Source organism: Lepidothrix coronata, unplaced genomic scaffold (assembly GCF_001604755.1).
Source record: "Lepidothrix coronata isolate B3197 unplaced genomic scaffold, Lepidothrix_coronata-1.0 Scaffold4, whole genome shotgun sequence".
Classification (NCBI taxonomy): domain Eukaryota; kingdom Metazoa; phylum Chordata; class Aves; order Passeriformes; family Pipridae; genus Lepidothrix; species Lepidothrix coronata.
The window spans coordinates 9,638,723-9,658,172 of NW_016690184.1; the positions used below are offsets into that span (position 1 = coordinate 9,638,723).

The 19,450-nt window shown below is 40.9% G+C and overlaps 1 protein-coding gene across 5 annotated transcripts in view; it reads right to left on the reverse strand.

The window, feature by feature from the left end:
* Window positions 1–18,625, reverse strand: part of SYNCRIP (synaptotagmin binding cytoplasmic RNA interacting protein) — a 26,508-nt gene extending 7,883 nt beyond the window's left edge. For 4 of the 5 annotated variants that reach the window (XM_017824705.1, XM_017824696.1, XM_017824684.1 and 1 more), the window contains exons 1-10: window positions 18,480–18,611; window positions 17,005–17,164; window positions 16,005–16,123; window positions 15,714–15,821; window positions 13,843–13,956; window positions 13,580–13,756; window positions 8,427–8,562; window positions 7,639–7,844; window positions 2,490–2,639; window positions 890–1,011 (exon numbers count right to left, since the gene is read on the reverse strand). In XM_017824705.1, the coding sequence (XP_017680194.1) occupies window positions 890–1,011; window positions 2,490–2,639; window positions 7,639–7,844; window positions 8,427–8,562; window positions 13,580–13,756; window positions 13,843–13,956; window positions 15,714–15,821; window positions 16,005–16,123; window positions 17,005–17,152 (1,280 nt within the window). In that variant the 5' untranslated portion in view covers window positions 17,153–17,164; window positions 18,480–18,611. Of the gene's footprint in view, window positions 1–889; window positions 1,012–2,489; window positions 2,640–7,638; window positions 7,845–8,426; window positions 8,563–13,579; window positions 13,757–13,842; window positions 13,957–15,713; window positions 15,822–16,004; window positions 16,124–17,004; window positions 17,165–18,479 lie in introns of all 5 variants that reach the window. The other variant, XM_017824715.1, reaches the window with a different exon arrangement.
* Window positions 18,626–19,450: the final 825 nt, after the last annotated feature.

Below are 19,450 nucleotides of genomic sequence, written 5' to 3' on the forward strand. Positions count from 1 at the left end.
ATACTTTAATTAAATAAACAGGTATTTATGGTGGTGTTGCCAAGATACAGAATACACAGAAAGAAGTAAAGTTATATCAGCAAAAGATTTAAGCAGAATAGTAAAGTCCTGCCTGGCAGAGAAGAGAGGCAAAAGAAAAAAGAAGAAATCCACTTCTTACAGTAACACCAGATGCCCAAGGAAGAACAAAAGGGCTAACAAAGTTATGAGACCTATAAGCAGGGTAAACTTAACCAATTCCATGTGTACAGTAGGTCACCATGTGGAGATCTCTATTAATCTTGCAACCTCACTATTCCATCTTCTTGGATGCTGCACAACAGCACTTGCAGAAGTTATTTTTGGAAATAAGGTGTGGGAGGGAATATGGTTAAGAAAGCTAGAACATGTCCAAGAAGAAAAACACATGAGAACATTAAGCAGAACACACCAGCAAGGAACGCCTTTTTTTTTTTTTTTCCACGTTCAGCATTTACTAGTGCAAAATCTCTATCAGTAAGGGTTCACAAGCTCTGCGGGCAGATCTATCTTCTGGAAGTGACAAGATAGAATATCAGGATTATCCTTTCACGGAGTACTTTACTAAACCGGGGGCTGTACCAATGGAAGTTGAGAATAAAAACAGGTATGTACGTTTCATGACCTTCAGACAGTTCCTCCAGTGCTCTCACACTCAATGAGTAGAGCAAGACAGTACCTGAATTCTCACCAACACCACTACTACATCTTAAGTAAAATGCAAACAAAAGCACATCCAACATTTTCAGAGAAGCCAGAAAACCTGTATACACTATAGTATACCTACTAAAATAACCAGATGTTTTAATTTGGCAGGAGTGTACACGTCTTTCAGAAGTAATTCAACATAAGTGCATGCATTTACACTTACATCTGATTTTTAGCCGCTTGTCTCTGAGCTTTCCGTTCTTTCCTTTTTTGATCTGGTGGCTTAGCAAAAACAATTTCAATGTTTTCTCCCTCTAAATCTTTGCCATTCATTTCTTCCATTGCCTGAAGGAATTAACCAGACTTTAAATATACTTCCAAGCATATCCAAAGCTATTAATTTTATTCTATCTCTTAGAGTATGCATTTTAAATTTGTTATCCAAACCTAAAATAACAGTATAAAGCTAAAAAAAAAATTTTCAAACAATCAGACAGCATAGTATAATGGGTTCCAGAGTTTTATGCATTTCATCTAAACTTGGCTCTCAAACCCAGGACTTTGTGTATCAGTTTAGGAATCTTCCACTCAAAACTTTAAATAGGCTTCCATCTTTGCAAGCTGTTTCAATTAATGAAGTGACAGAACTGTCCTTCAGAAAGTAAAGATTTTGTAATAGATGAATAAATTCCTAATGTCAGCACAATGCAAACAGTACTAAAGCTAAAGATCAGTATATGCTTCTATTCCTTTATTTTACCTGTAATAAATATAACTTTCTTTCTCAAGCAGAAGCCAAAAATTAGAAGTCAAGTTTCACTGACCACAAGGAGAAAACAAACCAACAAACAAAAAACCTTCCCCAAAACACCCCCCCAAAGAAAAACCAATCAAACAAAAAAACCCAAACCCAATACAACAAAAACAAAACAAACAACAAAAACCAACCAAACAAACAAAAAACCCCCAAAGCAACCACAAAAAAACCCCTCCTCCCCAAATCCACGTAAAAAACCCACCATCACCCAAACCTCCTCCCCCCCAAAAAAGTGAAACAGGAAACCGTCAAATGCTTCCATACTGTCCCCCACCATGTACAATTTTCAGGAGTCACACTAATTGCTACAAGTTAATTTCAAGCAGAGAAATCCTAAAGATTCTACCACTTTTAGGTACTCTGCATAGCTAAACCTTGATAGGATACATATCTTATGAAGACTCCTTCCATGATCTTCTTAAGCATCTGCTTTAAGGCATATGGATACGTATGAAAAACTGAATGCCCTTGTATCCTGCATGCTCCCACAGAACACAAAAAACAGATAACACTACAGGCAGGAGGGAAATTACACTTTCCCTTCCTAACAACAGATGACATCAAGACCAGGCTAGCAAAATCCAAAAATGACAATTATTCAATTGTCCAGCACCTTCCATGGGGAAAAAAAAAGTGTTTCCTGCAAAAATAATAAAAAATACCTAAGATTTTATCACCAGCCTTAGAGAAACTGCTTTAGATTCTACCAATAATTTGGTGAGAAGAGTCATTCAACTTCTGACACTTCAGTTTCAAATGTAAGACATGATTATCTTAGAAACTCATCAGCAGAATTACTTAGGATAGATGCACCTAAAATCCACTTTTCAGTCAATCAACTGCATCATCCTAAGAGACACCCAGAGAGAATAAAGTTATCAGTGACAATGCATTACTGTTTCTCCAGACAAACCTTTTTCTCAAGTTAAAAGCAGCACACAGCTTCTAAATGTTATGTTTATTCATTACTTATAACACACACACAGTTACAGTCCTATTCACTTACCTTTACAGCACCATCCCGTTCATCAAAATGAATGAAAGCATAGTCTTTTAGCTTCTTCACTCGCTCTAGCTTTCCAAATTGACTGAAGGCCTTTTCTAGTATCTCCTCTGTTACAGTATTGGCAAGATTGCGTACAAACAAAACTTTTACCTAAGGGGGTGAAAACAAAAAAAAGTACTTAGAAGTATGATCTAATTTGAAAACACAAAATGAAGCTTTGCAAGTTACTGCTATTGGCAGTACTGAAAACATTGTTACGTTTTCTGTACAGCATTTTATATACATATGCATGAATATGTACACTTATATAGTCATACAGCATGAGTTAGCTCCAAAATTCCCTGACAGAAATACTGAATCTGTTATCAAACATGATTACACAAGTATTAGTATCCTGAAAGTCAATCCAATTTGCGTTAATGTTTAAAAGGATCCTAACAGAAGCAATCTTCACCTCAGAACGTTTTCAAACTTGAAAGAAGGTAACCAGGATTGGTTACACACAAAACAATTAACTTATCAAAACATTTAATTGTTTAGACAGACTTTTGTTTAGTTATTTGCAGAACAGTCATCACTGTAATATCTAGGTCAGAGGTGTCAGGCCTGCAGCTTTCAAGCTGCTTAACTTGTGGTTCATATGCTATAGCTACACCAAATACCTGGTGTCACGACTCGTGCTTGCCTGTGGGGCACTCAGGGACCTGAAGCCACTACTAAAAGAGAGAATGTAGACAGAGGGGGATACTAAGGCTGACACTGCCCAGTCACCCTTGGACTTTCTCACAAGTCAAACTCTGCCCTTCCCTTGAGGAACAGCCACCTCCAAATAACTCTGGAAGTCTATTCCCTCCCCCAGCTCGCTAAAGCATGCAATACAGTTCTTAAGCTACACAAAGTGCTATCCAGCTTCTAAAAGCAGAAAGGCAAGTAATCTTTCAGCTACTGATACTTGCCCTGTTACCTGACAGTGACTAATCATCAATATAAAGTTTCAGCAACCACCAACTGCATATGATAAAATACAGAGCTATCTGACAAAGGCTTAAAATAAACCCTTTTTTAACAGAGCAGACAACATACTCTGGACAACGGGAATCACCTATTAGTGACCCGTTAGTACTGAAAGACTCATCCTTGTGTCCACGCCGAGGCTGCACTAAATGACTGGACATTAGCATGTTTACATGATGTCATCTGAGTTCTCGAAATTTACAAGCCTCTTGGAGACTTGTTGTGAAGAGTTCCTTCCGCATGCTGGCACCACGCTCTGACAGTCTACTCACCTCCTACTGTCAAGGAATGTTCATACTCTCACCTTCCTACAGTACAGCTGCCAATCAGCTGCAAAGACCTGCAACTTCTGCTCACATCCCCTTTGCTCCTACTGGTTTCAAATTAGCCGATGACAAAAACTGAACACTGTACAGGGCAGCACTGACTTCCTGCTCCTAACCTTGAAGGTCAACATAGATAACACAAGGTGTAAAACGACAAAAGAAAGCATCCTTCAATCTTTGAAGCAGAGCTATACTCTACTCCCACCACATATAGGAACTCAATAAACCCAGACACCCTTTCTATAAGAATTACTGTGTAATTAAGTTACAAATAAACAGGGCAGACTTCCATAAATCTGTCTCACTCACTAGCTGAACTAGGATGGGATGCAGTTAGGAAGAAGGGATACTACAGGCCGTAAATCTAACCCAGTGTATCAACTCTGGTCTTTGGCAATAGTTATTCTTGCTGATTCTCACGAGATGGTAGAAGTCATGGCTAACTCTACACACAAGGCTGTTTCCTACTATGTATTAAGCTTGTCCTACATGTTCTGGTGGTAAGATTAACCTTTACTTATTGTAACTCATACATAGTAACCATTTTTAGTAAAATATCCTAATTGTTCCCTTAACCTTATTCTATGGAAATTAATTACAGGAAGTTTTGTGATGTAATCAATGGGTTTAAAAACCAAAACCTTTAAACAAATGTTCCTTATTCTTGTTGTTTAGAAAAGGATGAAAGCAAGAATCTCATGAGGAACCCTAGCTAGCCTTCACTAATAAATTCATGATGACTGACATAATATCAGACATGATTAAAAACTTGACAGAATAATCACTTTTTTGTTACAAGATGCACTAACAGTGTTTTTTAAAGAAATAAAAAAGCAACTAATTTAAATTTTCCCAGTGTGGACAAATCCATTAATCTCTAACAGCCAAAATTTTTTAGTCATGTTACTGATTAGAACGGTAGCTGAACAAGTCAAATATGATGTCAAAGCTACTAGGCAGGTTACAGCATAGGCTGGGAGAAGATGAACCCATTTTTTACTGCTAACGAAAGAGGGAGGGAAGGAAAACAAAACAAAACAAAAAAAAAGAAGTCCTTTTCATTAAGCCTCACAGATACAAGAATCCATATATACACCTAACAAGCAATATACCCAGTACCAGCATTTTGTTGTAATGGCAGAACTCACATTTAAAACTGCTTAAGATTAAAGATCCCGAAAACTTCTGGGATCTGCTCCTTTTCCTCCTCTTACCTACAGCACAAACACTTCAGGCCACATTCTCCAACGGTTACTAGCCCTGTCTCTTGTCCTGTAATCTGCCAGGCAGCCACAAACATAAGACCTTATTTAGCTGCTTAACCTGCCACTCCGGAACGTCCTCTGTAGCCTCAGCCATCCTACAGAAATCAAGTAAAACATTAATGAATTTATCTAGACTACAGGGATAAGAGGCAACAAAATGACACTTAGGAGAGATTACGGTATCAACACAACCACTGAAAGTTGGAAAAAAGTTCACTTTGGACCAGAAGTCAACGCCGTGACCAATTCTACTCTGATCTGTCAGTACAAATACTAATCTCCTGTAGCACATACATTTAGCTTCAGAATCTAGCTTCATCCCTCATCATGCTCAAGCTACTTTGTATTTAAGTTAACAGTCCATTTAAATTTTAAGTATTCACGTATACAGTATTCTCCACAACATTTTATCAGAAGTCTGGAGGACAAAGGAAAAAAGACTCAAGTAAACATTTCAGAAATTTAAATTAGTAGGTGCCCACATACTGATGAAATTACATGCTACTTCTGCGAGATTTAGAACACTGTTCACCTTCTCACTAGAAAGGTGAATTCATCTTCCTCATAGTTTGCTCTTATGGACTTGCTTTTCTAGCAGTCTTGACAAGAAAACTGTTGACCAGATGATTATTCTGAAAAAAAACAACCTACTTCTCCCAAATCACAGTTTCCTTCAAAGCCTTCTACCATAGCACGTGCAAGATGACATGGGTCAATAGCTTTCCCTTTGCTCCAGACTGACAGTAGTCAGAAGCAATGACAGCCAACCTGCAGCTCACATCCAGGAGATTATTGACTGAAGCTGCACCTGCACTGCTCCTTCTCATAGGAGAAAGACAGCAATAAACAACAGAAAGTAAATCTAACATTTAGAAAAGTGCCAGATGTGGTAAGTTTCTCTAAATGTAGAGCAGGTAGATAAGAAAGCCTGGAGTGGAGACTTTCCTTGTTGCAAGAATAAACTAAGGGACAGAGCCACTGAGGAAGGTCAGACACCGATGCTTGTCTCAACTTCTGCCTTCAGATACAAGCCAAATGTTCTCTACTTTTTCAGTATTCTAATCCATATAGTCTTGTTTTTCCATACATCTTCAACCCAAGCTTCATGCCCATCTTCAGCACATGGCCCTAGAAGTATGCACGGTGATTTTATCTACATTTTCTGTATTTCTTCCCTTCATTTCCATGTTTCTTCCCTTTTCATGTCCCATTTCAAATACAAAACAAGGCATTAATACACTCAAAAACTGTACAGTAAATGGGGCAAAACACAATCAAGCTTTAATTTCTTTAGCCTTTCACTCCCCAGATCTGTAAACTTACTAAGAAAAGACACCTGACTATGACCCCTATCATTTCCTGTTCATCTATTCAGTTATGTCACCAGAAGTTCCTGCCCATTTATTTTAACGGTTTGGTGGATTAGGTCTCTTCTCTTTTGAGCCAAGAAACTGAACACATAGTTCATATTTAGGAAGTGCCACCTTCTACAAATTTTACCTGCAAGAGTCTTCCCCTGCTGCTGATAGTCTATGATGCCGGGCAAGAAAAATAAAGTCTGCAGACAGGATAGTCCAAAAGCTTCTGTAATACCTGTATTACAAAAGCAGCTTTTTTCCTAAAATGAGCCCCCACCCCAACCCTTTTCCCTTATGGCTCACCAAAGAGGAGATCCCAGCCAAGCTATCTTACTAGGTCCATCAAAGTAGGACTCCAGCAAGTGACGTGTCTCAGATGAGAGTAAAAGCACAGACGAAAAGCAAGCAAAGAGAAAGAGATAAGGATATGGGCTAGCTAGGAGTTTCCATTAAACAACTCAGCTACACAACACAACCGAAAAAGACAGGGTTGGGCAATATCTGATGGGAAAAAAAAATTCAGGTAATTTGTTTCTGGCAAAACATCACGCACATAAATAAAACAACTGCTACGACATACGTCAAAATGTTAACACTCCAGACTTCAGTTTCACCTAAATATTCGAAATCCAAAATATTACTAGTCTAGGTATTTTAAGGAATTAACTCCCCCAAATTAAAAATAACTACGGAGTTCCAAATACAAGTTAATTGCCTAACTTCTCAGAAATAACTACTAATGGCAACTTTGAAAATACATTTGTGCACGTTTGAACACTGACATGTTCTAACACTGAAATGATACAGTTCCAGGCTTAAAAAGAATTAAGGCTTGTTCTGTGATCATATCTAGATTTCTGTCCCTCCAAATATTAAACTATAAAACCATTTTAGTTCTTGGAGTCACCACCATCGCTTCCAGATAAGAAATTAAGTACATCATCCTACGTGTCATTTTGGCAAGAATTATGTTCACTATTCAGCCTTGGGAGCACAAAATAGTATCAGGCCATAAAGAGTTTTCAAATTCACATAATTTCTAGAGTATATTCATATTTTTATCATCTCACATCATCTCTGTCAAGAAGGCTGAAAGATGTTATTTAATCTTAGGCTAATGTCAGGAAGTATCTCATCTGGAACACAGCACTTTAAATGTACTATGGTCCCCTTATAGCTTTATTACCTTTGCCATGACTTCAGGATCTGGGTCTTCTATAGGGTCAGCCCATTCCACTGTAACAACATTTCCCCAGACTTTCACTTTGCCGCTCATTAACCTACGTCTGGCCTGAGCAGCAGTTTTGTGATCTTCGTATTCAAGGAAACAGAAACCTCGGTTCTTTTTCTTGTCATCAGGCTGGTGATACAATATGACATCTGTAAGACCCTCTGAAATTAAATAAAATAATTATTTGTTATGTCTTCAATAAATGAATTTGCATTATGAAGTGGGGATTATCTTTCAGGCAAATGTGCATCTGACAAGTGGTTCCAAAAAAGCAGGAACACACTAAACCCTTGAGACTATGTACATTGTAGTTTCCCTTCTCTCAAGACTGACATTTTCAAAGAGAGACATCAGACTATCCGGACTTATCGGATCACTAAAACATAGAACTAGCTACATTCTTCAACTAGCTTCGGTTTTGCCTTGAGAAGTTTTAAAACATCTATTAGTATTGAAATTATTAAACTTCAAATTCAAATTTCTTTCAATGGTTTCTTAAACATTATACACTGATAGGTAAAACTTGAAACCATGCATCTAGTGTAATCAGAAATATTTCAGCCCTCAGCACAGTTTAACAAAAAGAAAAAAACCCCACAACACCTAAAAGCTGAGACAAATGCTGAGCGGTGTTGGTTTGGATTCATCATCATTTGACTGTAAGTGAAAAGATGGCGAAGACAGTTCATCACCCATCACATTTGACATCGTTCCAACTCTACAAAACATAGTTACTGACTTACCTGTTACTTTGCTGAATTCTTCAACAATTTGCTCCTTAGTTTTACTCTTAGGAATAGAGCCAACAAAAAGCCTATTATTGGCAACAGAGATGCATACACCAATGTGTTTTCCAGAACGAATTTCATGGTTGTTGTACTGCAAAAAAAAATTATTGGACATTCATCAGTTACAAATAATTTTCACTCCCTTTCAACAGCAGCATACCAAATATTTAAGTCTTGAAAGCCCAGCACTGAGCAATATATTACGTTTTCGCATCTTAACACATTCTTACAATGCATATTCACCTATTCTGAAGTATACCCACGTTCTCTAAGATTTCGCCACAATTTCAGCCAACAATTATTCTTCCCTTCTTGTTCAAGTCTCTTAATACTTGTTCCTTAAGAGACTTTTTCATGTAGAACCACAAAAGGTAAATCTTATGTACAAGTCATCAAGGTCAAGGCTTCTCCCTTCATAACAGGGCAGAAAAAAAATGCAAGTTCCTCTACAGACTTTGTCTATAAATTCTTGATTTGTGTGTAATACAAGACATGAGTCTCAATTAAAGTCAGATTCCCTTCTAAAGTTCCATAGTTAACAAAATGAAAAGAGCTGTGATCAGGTATTTTCCACAAAGTGTACAAGAGCCACTGGCAAATACTTTCCAAAGCATAAAGATTACAAACGTAAAGACAGTAAACAGCAAGAACTAACTTTTACTGACTTGAAATACTAAGACTTCTGTTCAAATGCGTCTCTCATAGTAGATTTAGAAAATACCCTGAACAAGTCAGCAGTTTAAGGAGGAAAAAAAGAAGTATTACTGTAAACACCTGTTGACAAAAATGCTTTTCACTGAAGATGCAGACACAGACACACACCATCCAAATAAGCAGCAGGACAGTAAGCTGGTGGTACATCAACCCCTTTCCAACTGGAAGCCCCGTAAAGGACTGTTCTTTAGCCAACAAACTGTATTTTGTGGTCAACATCATATTGACAAGTAGCAGGACAGCTTTTTAAAATTTAATCTAGCTATTTATTCCATGAGTTATCTTGTGTTTGGTGGTAAATCTTCCTGCATAAGCAAGTTATCCTGCTTTTTGTGAAATAAAATCAGTGGGAAGATGTTTACTTATATTTATCTCGTGCAAACAAAAATTACATCACTGAAACTTTTCTAAGCTAGTTAACTGCACCAAAAGCAAGCTAAAAGAAGAACTGTACATGTGAAAAGGCTCTGGAGTGACATCTTCACAAATAATTATGTCTCAAAACACAGCAGGACACAGCAAAAGACTTCTATCTTCATATCTGTTACCTATGTGGCAGAGGAATAGTTGACTTTAAAGTGGGAAACAATTGCAGAGGAAGACTGTATGTATATTATCATCACTAATAAACAGATTTGCACACATTAATGAGAGACAGATTACAGTAACTCAAAAGAATTTCTTTAAAAACACCTTTAAAGAAGTTTATAGTTTATTAGTCTGTGAAACTAATTCTTTTTTAACTGAAGTGTGCATTGGGAAACATTTCTTTACATTAGGAAACTTATTTTACTGAGAGAGTGGTCAAACACTAGAACAGGATTCCTAAAGAGGCAGTCAATGCCCCAAAGCTGTCAGTGTTTTAAGAGACACATTTGGACAATGTCCTTGATGATGATCATGATAGCAATACTTTTGGTCAGCCGTGAAGTGGTCAGGCAGTTGGACTACATGATTGTTGCAGGTCTCTTCCAAATGAAATATTCTATTCTATTCTGTACAGATAACATATTATTTAACTGTTCCTGCTAAACCCTAAAACTGAAGTTCAGCTACATATTTAATCCAAAAAGAGTCTCTCATACAACTCATGGCAGCAAGGTAAAATTAATATATTCTGCATATTGCAATAGTTTCTAGTAGTTTTTTCATACTACAATGCATTAACTACTACTTTCCATTGCATGTTTCTCTTAACACATAGAAAACAGTCTTCAGTTAGGTGCTCTCAAATATCAAGTTATCACGTTGGTGATTTTTAGGTAAATAGTTCGCATACCATCTGAAAACTTAGACATAAACAGGCCCAGATCATGATCTGGGTAAAGTGCCAAAACAGTCAGGCTACCAAATTAGCTATGTCAGCATACTGCTTCCCCCTCCTGTCACCACTGAATCAATGTCTGAAGTCAGTAACAGATATTGTTGCTTTCTAGACAATATAACAGTTTTTTATTTTTTCCTTGCTGACTTCTATAAGAACTTACAAACAAGTCAAGGTGTGCATACAGTCTGTCTTGTCACTTTATCCATTTAAACTTTCACTACCAATTCTAGTTTATTTCCAGGAGCAAATGGCAAGTTGTACTGCTAAGCATAGCTGGCAGACTGTTTAAATGGCATATTTGCATAATCCACCTGTAGCCCCACTTTGATCAAGCTTACACCTGCTCTAGTCAAAAATACACTGAATGCTACTATACTTTTCAGTATGTTTTCCTACAAGCTTCACCTCAAAAGTATTTATCTTTTAACATGTCTACAGTAACCTCATTCACGCAGGGATCTTTTGAAAAACTTTAATTACTTCTTATGAAATAGGAGGGAGAATTGAATGTGTGTGCAAAAGAACACAACTGGAGTTGTAATTCTTAAACAGTATAAAGCAAAGTAAATGTGTTAACAGGGGAAAAAAAATTACTGAGATTGAAAAAAAAGTCCAAAATGAACCCACCATACTTTGATGGTGAGTGCTTGTGTTAACATTTGAGATGGCATTTCTACTTAACTAGGTTAAGTTAGAAAGTTACTTAATGGGTTAACCACACTGAATTAAATAATAGACATAAAAAAGGGGAGAATTCCATAAATGGTGTTTAAATTAGTTCTGGCTGTGCTTGAGAAAAAAATGGAGTGATACTATTGCCTGATACTGAGAAGATTTACAAATCTGAACATAAATTAATTTTAAGTGGCTTAAAAATGCATATGCATAAACAAAATCAAGGCCTCGACATATTAAAACTTGAAGATTTCTTCTAATGAACACAGTAAGTCAACAATACGCGTATCCAAAAATTTTAGTTCAGTTTTACATTAAGTTGTTATAAAGACTGTGGATGATACATACAACAGGCACACAGATATGAACTGTATGCAAAGTATGTTACACCAACTCCAAGAGCCTGAAGACAGGTCAGTTTATTCTCTGCTGCAGTCTGGGTATTGACAAAAACATAGCTGTCTCTTATTACTCAAAAGCCAACAGACAGTGCAGAGGATTTTAGTCTCATTTTTTCTATACTTCACAGAGTCCTAAAAAAAATGCCTCTGGGAAGAAGATAGAAAATAAGAGAAGAATCCTTATCCCACAGAGTCCAGAAAGCTGGGAAATAAGCTGTACACACATCAGAAGATTACAGATAGTATCGAAAAGAACACCTGTTAAAATAATAAGATATGAAAATGGCTAGAACCAAGGGTTCAGCGTTTCTAAGCAGTCTTTCAACAATCTCCCATTGCGTGTGGAACTAATACAAGTGATAGACTCACAATTTTCAGCTGAGCTCAAGGGCCACAATGTGCTAATACTTCTGCAAATCACTTCTAGATAACTTGGGAAACTTATACTACACCAAACTAGCCAGTCAACTATGGCTAGAACCATGAAAAAACACCAATTAATGTCACAGGATCCAATTTAAAACTAACCCTACTTTCAATGAGTTTAGCATAAAGGCTGAAAGACTGCCCCATCAATTGCAACACTTTTCAGATATTATCCTCAGTGGCTATTTAACTGAAAAACAATACCCTTTCTTCCTGCATATCAAAGATCAGACATAAAGGGACACCAAGTACCTCATTCCCTTGTATCATTTAGTGGAAGACTGAGGCTAGGATATGATGTTTTCTTTCATGAAAACAAAAATGACTTTTCAGAGCATGCTGCCTTTAAGCAAAATCCACCTAAGTGAAGAAAAATTCTGTTTTGTTCAATTACTAAGTGCCTCTGAGGACTTATGTGATTTGATTCATTACTTTGCTAAGTCATGTGCTTAACTCTTAAAAGTTCATACACAATATAAACATCTATGTTAACAATGAAAGTACAAAGAGGAATACAGTTATCCTCACATATCTGACTGTACGCTGGAACAACCAACTGTTCTTATTTAAAAAGCTGAACGGCATATGCCAGATTATTTTTGTACTTCCACTTTCATAGACATTTGTACACCTTCTTAAAACACATTCCTATTTTCAGCTTGATTTGTCTCCACCAACTGACTAATATTAATATGTCATTGGGCACCTTAGTTTAAGATAAACCGTATTACAAAACAAAGTACGTTAAGCCTACTACAGCAATATAGTATCAGTACACTTCAGAATGACTGTGGTTAGCACTCTTGGAAATCATACCACACACTGATCTTGGTCATATCAATGTAGTAGCAAATAGCTCAAAAAATTCAACTTTAACTTAACCAGGAAAACAAAGGCATGGTACGAGGATCAGGGTACTGTTTCTCCCCACCTTCTCTTTTAGGGATGGGTACTTCATGCATAAAACCTGAAAAGCTTATTAGGAGTATCCTATATCAAACTATTTCACACCTCTGTGTAAAAGAGAGGAAATGCTTTTTAAGCTGGCAGGATTTATGACTTTCTCCAGCCAGTTGCAGCAAACAGAACAGACCTTCAACGCTCAAGAGACACTTTTTCCCATCTGAAGTATCTTATGAAATTCTGACTTCAAAGCACTTTTCCAGTGCAGGCCCCCTGCTGGTGCACAAGCACATCAGGAGTCACAGACACCCTGACCAGCGCTGCCTTGCCCGCAGCAACCCCAACATCACTGCTCTCCAAAACTCATGCACATGCAGACAGCTCAGAAGTCACTATTGCTAATACAATTGTGGTTAATAATAAAGCACCTAAAAGGACCAAAACAGCAGTCCATGAGCTTTTTTTGTCCCCCTGTCCCTAATGCATTCAGTAAAAATATATATGCAACATGGAAATACATTTAAGAACACCTAGTGGACATTTATGAAGTGATCTAACAATGACAGTTTCATCTTAAGCACTTAAGCATTAGGACCAGGACAACTGCTTCTAAGACAGAGTGTTCTTACAAAAAAAACCCAAAAAGTCCCAAGAAAACTTACCAGTTTAACAGCTTCCTGAGCTGCCTCTTTAGTACAAAAAGTGACAAAAGCATATCCTCTATTTAGACCAGTTAGTGGATCCATCATTAAGCGGAGATCCCATATAGGCCCAGCTTTCTCAAATAATGGAACAAGTTCATCTTCAAACAAGTCTCTCGGAATCTTGCCCACAAATATCTACAACAGACACAGGGAGCACTGTTTATAAAAAAATATTTGCAATCAGTAAGAGCACATCTACATAAACATATTCCCCTTCTTACCTCTGTACCAACGGAAGGTTGTTGTCCTGAATATACAGACTCTGGAGGAGGTCCACCATACTTTCTCTGTCCAGTAGTCACATCAAGGGTGTAGCCGGTTCTCTCCAACAGTGCCTTTAAGTAAGAAACTTAAAACTTTAAAATCAGATACAAATTGAGCAAGTTTAGCTGCCCTAAATTCACAGACAGACACGCTTATAATTCCTTTTAAACTGTGCTGCTTTGAAGATCCCACAGGCAAACAAACCTACTGCTAGTACTTGAACAAGAAACTTGCCAAACAATTAACAAAATTATCAGGTAAAGAAACATTGCTAGAAAATTAGAAATTCACATACAGTTTTCCCAATTCCTTAATTTTCATACCAAAAAAAAAAAAAATCCAAACAAAACACACATCCCCTCCTGCCCCCCCCAAAAAAGAAGTAATAGAACAGTGAGCTTCCCTTTAATTAGGAAGATCTTAGTCTGAGCCACTTCTTGTTTTGGCATGTCCAATCCTGCAGACATTTATGCACAAGAGTTCCCTTCACTTAATGAGATTACTCATAAGTGTGAAGTTAAAGAACACATGTTTAAGTGCTTACACCCCTGGAACACTGTACAGACTGCTTCAGGTATCCAACCACTCACATGGTAGTACTACTTCCTTTCTCCTATCCTCCCCCCTCCAAATTCCTTGCAGGCGCATACAGCATCCCAGGACAAGTAACCCTCACTAGAAGCACTACATGCAGTTACAGATATACTAGCAGTTTAAAATGTTAGATGAAAATCAGTATGCAAATGCATGTGAAACTCCTGTGAAATCAAGGCTTTCTTAATAATTTTGTACAAAGACAAATCAACCCTACACATAAAGAAACTGCATATTAAACAAGCCCAATTATAGTCAAATATTAGCAATTTCACAACTGGAAAATTGCAGTTATTTTAAATGCTATAGCCATCAGCAGTAAAACTTATGCTACTTGAATTTATTAAAAAAGTCCTCATAATATTGTTGTTTTATGTGGTAGTGACAAAAATTGCACCAGTTTTTTTGAATTTATAATTAATAGCATCCCAGACTCAAACTCAGGAGAAAAAAGATTTTCTACTTTTACAAGGTACATAATTATTTGTAATATAACATGCTCATTTTACACATTACACATGAAATGTCAAAGAACAAAGATTCTCGGGGTTTTCTATGGCATCACCTAAGCATGCTTAGATGGTTTTCCTTCCCTTAATCTTTGATAAAATTGCTAATCACAGAATTTTAGAATTATTGTATGCTTAACTCTTGAGACAAGAGCTTCTTGCTAGTAGCAGACATAGTCCAAAAAATAATTTATCCCTTATTACGACAGTTTGAGGGGTACAGTTTATGAGCACAGTGATTATGTCATAAGAACTGGGCTAAATCCTAAATCCATTACAATCTGTTTTTTCAGACACGTGGTATCTCCTCCCTATTGTGGAGTTGCCTTACATCTGAACTGGAGGGAGGGGGAAAGCAAACAAAAAACCACAAAAAACCCCAGCAGCAGTAGCTGAACTTATGTATTCTGAACTTGAATAACTATGTTGACAGGTTTCCACAAACTTTTAGCTGTGAAATAGTGTAACTGTCTCAACAACACATACAGCAGACTGTGAAATCTTTTTCATGTTTATATACATTCAGTTTCAGCAATTAACAATATATTAGATTTCCACTTGAAACGGAAGAAGTGCAAGACAAAAATACAAGTGACAGTTTTCAATAATGACAATCTATAATAGCCTTTTTAAGAAAAAGTGCAGTTACAAAACAATAAAGGTATCTGTCACAACGGCTTTAAAACAAACCAGGCAGACCTCATAACTTATTTTTAGGGACATACCTTAATTTTTGCCTCATCTGGTCCTTTGCTAGAATCTGCCACCTTGGTCCCCTGTTTTTCCCTCTGCCTGTATGTCTTCATGACTCCACATAAAAAGGCACTTTTGTTCTGCAAAAGATAGAATCCTCAGTTCTGAAAACATGACAAGCTTGAATCTCATTTTACCATGAACTAGTAGAGTGTTCATTTCACATATCACACATGGATAACTGAAGAGACTTAAACAAATCTCTTGCCAGTCAATCAGTAGTTTATCCCTCAACAATTATATTCTAAATTACTTAACATTACCTGAACATGTGAGAGATCACTGTCTTTAAACTGTTGAAGCACTGCCAGTGCACCTTCTTCATTGAATTCCTTTAAAGCTTCAATAGCTCTTTCATCTAGATCACTATGTGCAACTAGCCCTAGAGAAAAGGAAAAAAATTACTAATTATATTTGGGCAATAATCTTTGTAAAACCACATTTAACACATCTAACACATTTTAGTGACCTCTAAATCAATCACTGATTAAAGTAAGTTACTATACCTAACAAACCACTTAGTTCTCCTGAAGTTAAATATTGTGTATTTAACCTTTCTTTAATTAAAAGCAAAAAAGTTAAGATTCAGAGTAAAAGTTACTGCATTTATGTATTCGTTTGACTTCTGTGAAACCCAAATGTTACACAGGCCAAATTTAATTTCAATATCCTGAAGCTGAATTTAGAAGAATTTATCAAAACCTATCAAAATCTGACTTAGCTTGCCTAGCAATGATACCTTGGTACGTTTTGAGAAGATTATAAAGACAAATATACTGCAGCACTAAAAATGACCACCACAATCCAAAAATCAAGCTTAAAAATACTAGCTATTGTCCCATCTGAGAAAACCAATACAATAACCTTTCCATCCATGAGCCCAAACGCCATGTCAGTAAGTATCTTTTACGTGAGAAGATGCATACTGAGGCTTTAATTACTTACAGCTGCCTATAGCTAAGGTAAAAAATGCACAAAGACCACATCACCTACTCCTCCTAAAAATCATCTGTTGTCTATTCCAGCTGTTGCTCTGGTCACTTGCATACTTCTTCCCACCCCTCAGCCCAACTAGCCCAGCTCAAGACCTTCCTCTGAAAAATACTACAACAAATTAAAGCACTGAATATACAACATCCATAGATTTTGGCAAGACTGCAGTTCCCATACTTTTGGAAACCACAAAAAGTTGCTATTTTAGCCCAAAGACAGCAGGATCCAATAAAATATTGTGCATGTGCTTTTGCAAGTCTTACATCTTACCTGCAACGTAAATTTCATCTAGTTTTTCAGCAACTTTCTGTGGTAAACCAGCATCAAGCAATGTCTGGAAATGCTCAGAATGGGTAACTGCAGCAGAAGTATCCATGGGCTCTTCAGTACCATTCCCATTAACATGTTCAGTAGCCATGTTTCCAGATATCTGTTCAAATGCAATAAGCATCAAAATTAAGCTAAATATATCTTCAGGGAGAACAATTCAAGTGACAATACATGCAACAGACTGTCCTATTCTTTGAAAATAATGAAAAAAATATAAAAAATCGTAGATCACTTCCTTGATACTTTTTTCAGTTTTGCAAGACGCACGAAATTCCTCAAAAGAAGCACTAACACAAAGGAAAGCCCTAACACCACTGCCTAGCGGGGGTGGGGTAGCTTTCACTGCAGGTTTTACACAACCCAGCCAGACACTCTGACTCACCTCCCTTCTCTGTCTCTCTTAACATACTCCCTAAGAGGTTCTGAATAAGTTAGAAATGGAGCAAAAAGCCAACAGCGGGGGTGGAAGGACAACCAAACCTGCCACATGCACCGCGATACCGTCACTGACACCCGCTGCCGCCTCCACCTCCCGCTGGAAACTCGCTGCCCCTCGGCTCACGCCGCCTCTCCAGGCCCCGGGCGCGGCCGGGATCCCTTCCCGCCTCCACTCCCGTGCCGGCCGGGCAAGCGAGAGGAACAAAGCGCTCTTCCCAGCCCGCACCCACCCACGGCGGCGGCGGCCATGAGCCCGATGGAAACACGTGCTCCGCGCGTTCAGATGTCCTACAACTTCCTCCAGTGACCGACTTCCCCCCCTCCCCGCCACACTCCCGCGGGAGGAGCGGCTCCCCCCCGCCCCGAGCCCCAGCCATTCCCTACCTCTCACCCTATTCCCCCCGGACAGCGGGTTGCAACACCCCGGGCCCGATTTCACCACCCAGCCGAGAGCTCGCGGTGCCTCACGGCCCCGCCGCCGCCCCCCGGCCGCACTCCTGCCCGGAACAATGCAGGGCCCCGCTTCCCGGCCAGGAAACGCCGCTGCCCGTCGCCCACCGCCTCCCGACGTGACCGGGGGCACGCTGAGCACAGGCGGCCCCGATCCCCGCGTACACGCCGCGCACCGAGGCCGCGGCTCCCCCCGGCCCCTCGCGGGCAATGAATGGAGCGGCGAGGCCGGCGGGACAATGAGGCAGGAGCCACGCGCCCCGCGCCGGCCCGGCCCGGGTGGTGCCCCCGGCCGCCGCCTCCTCGCCGGGGCCGGGCACCGGCCCGGCCCGGCCGTCCCCCTCCCGCCCGACAGCGACGGCCACGAAGGCAGCGCCAGCAGCTCCTCCACCCATCGCGCAGCGCCCCGGCCCCACAGAGCTGCAGGGCCCTGGCGTGCGCCTCCCGCCCTGCGCCGCCTCACCCCGCTCTGCCACCCGGCCCGCTCCCGCCCCGCGCCGATCCCGCCGGCGCGCTGCCGGGCTGACCTGTGTGTGTTTGCGGGGGTGAACGGCCGTGTGCCAAGGGTCTCCCGGGGCGCGGGTCGCGGCTCGGCGTGCTGAGGCGCTGCCCCCGTTCCGCGCTCCCGCGGCGGTGTGTCCGGGCAGTGCTGCTGCTGGAGCTGGCGTAAAATGGCGGCCGCTCGAGCGCTCACGCCGCTGCTGCTGCTGCTGCTGGCACCAGCCCCGGCCCCTTCCACTCCGCGAGGGGGGGGCGGGCGGAGGGCGGGCGGGAGCGGAGCGGGGGGAGAGCGAAGGGAGGAGGAGGAGGCGCCGCCGCGCGCGCTGGCGCAGCCCCAAAGCCCGGGGTCTCCCAGGCAGCTCCGCAAGGGTTATATCGCCGCGCCCCGTTCGCGCGCGCGCCCGCCCTCCCCGCCGCCCCCCCCTCCCGCGCGCGTTCCCTGCCTTCCATGCGGAGCGGCGCGCGCCGCTCCCGCCCTCCCGAGTGAAGCGCTGCCGAGGGGAGGCGGCGGCGGCGGGAGGAGCCCCGCGCGGGGAAGGCGCGTTAACCGGCGCCTCCCGCGTCGTGCACCTGTGCGGGCGCGGCGCTGGCGGAGCGGCCGCGGCCGGACCGGGATTGGGCAAGCGGCCGTTCCCACGGCGCGCAGGTGGCACAAAGCAGGAGGGGGGGAACAGCGGCGGCCGGAGGCGGGGGGGGGAGTCCCGGCCTCCGGGGACGGGGGGGCCGGACGGAGTAGACAAAGCCACGCAGACAAAAGGAGGGGAGGGAGAGCCACGCTTTGTGTGGCTGCCGGCCAGCGCAGAGCCCGGCGGCGCTCGGCGTTCCCGCACTGGAGACGGAAGGCGTCTCACGCCTGCTCGGAGGGACGCCCTGGGCTCAGCACTAACCCCTCGGGCGGGCTCCCTGCCCCGCCATAACCGCCGGGCGGAGGGAGTTCTTCCAAGGGGAACAGCAGTTTCCGCAAGTCGCTGCGTTAGACGGGGCCCGGGCGGTGGGG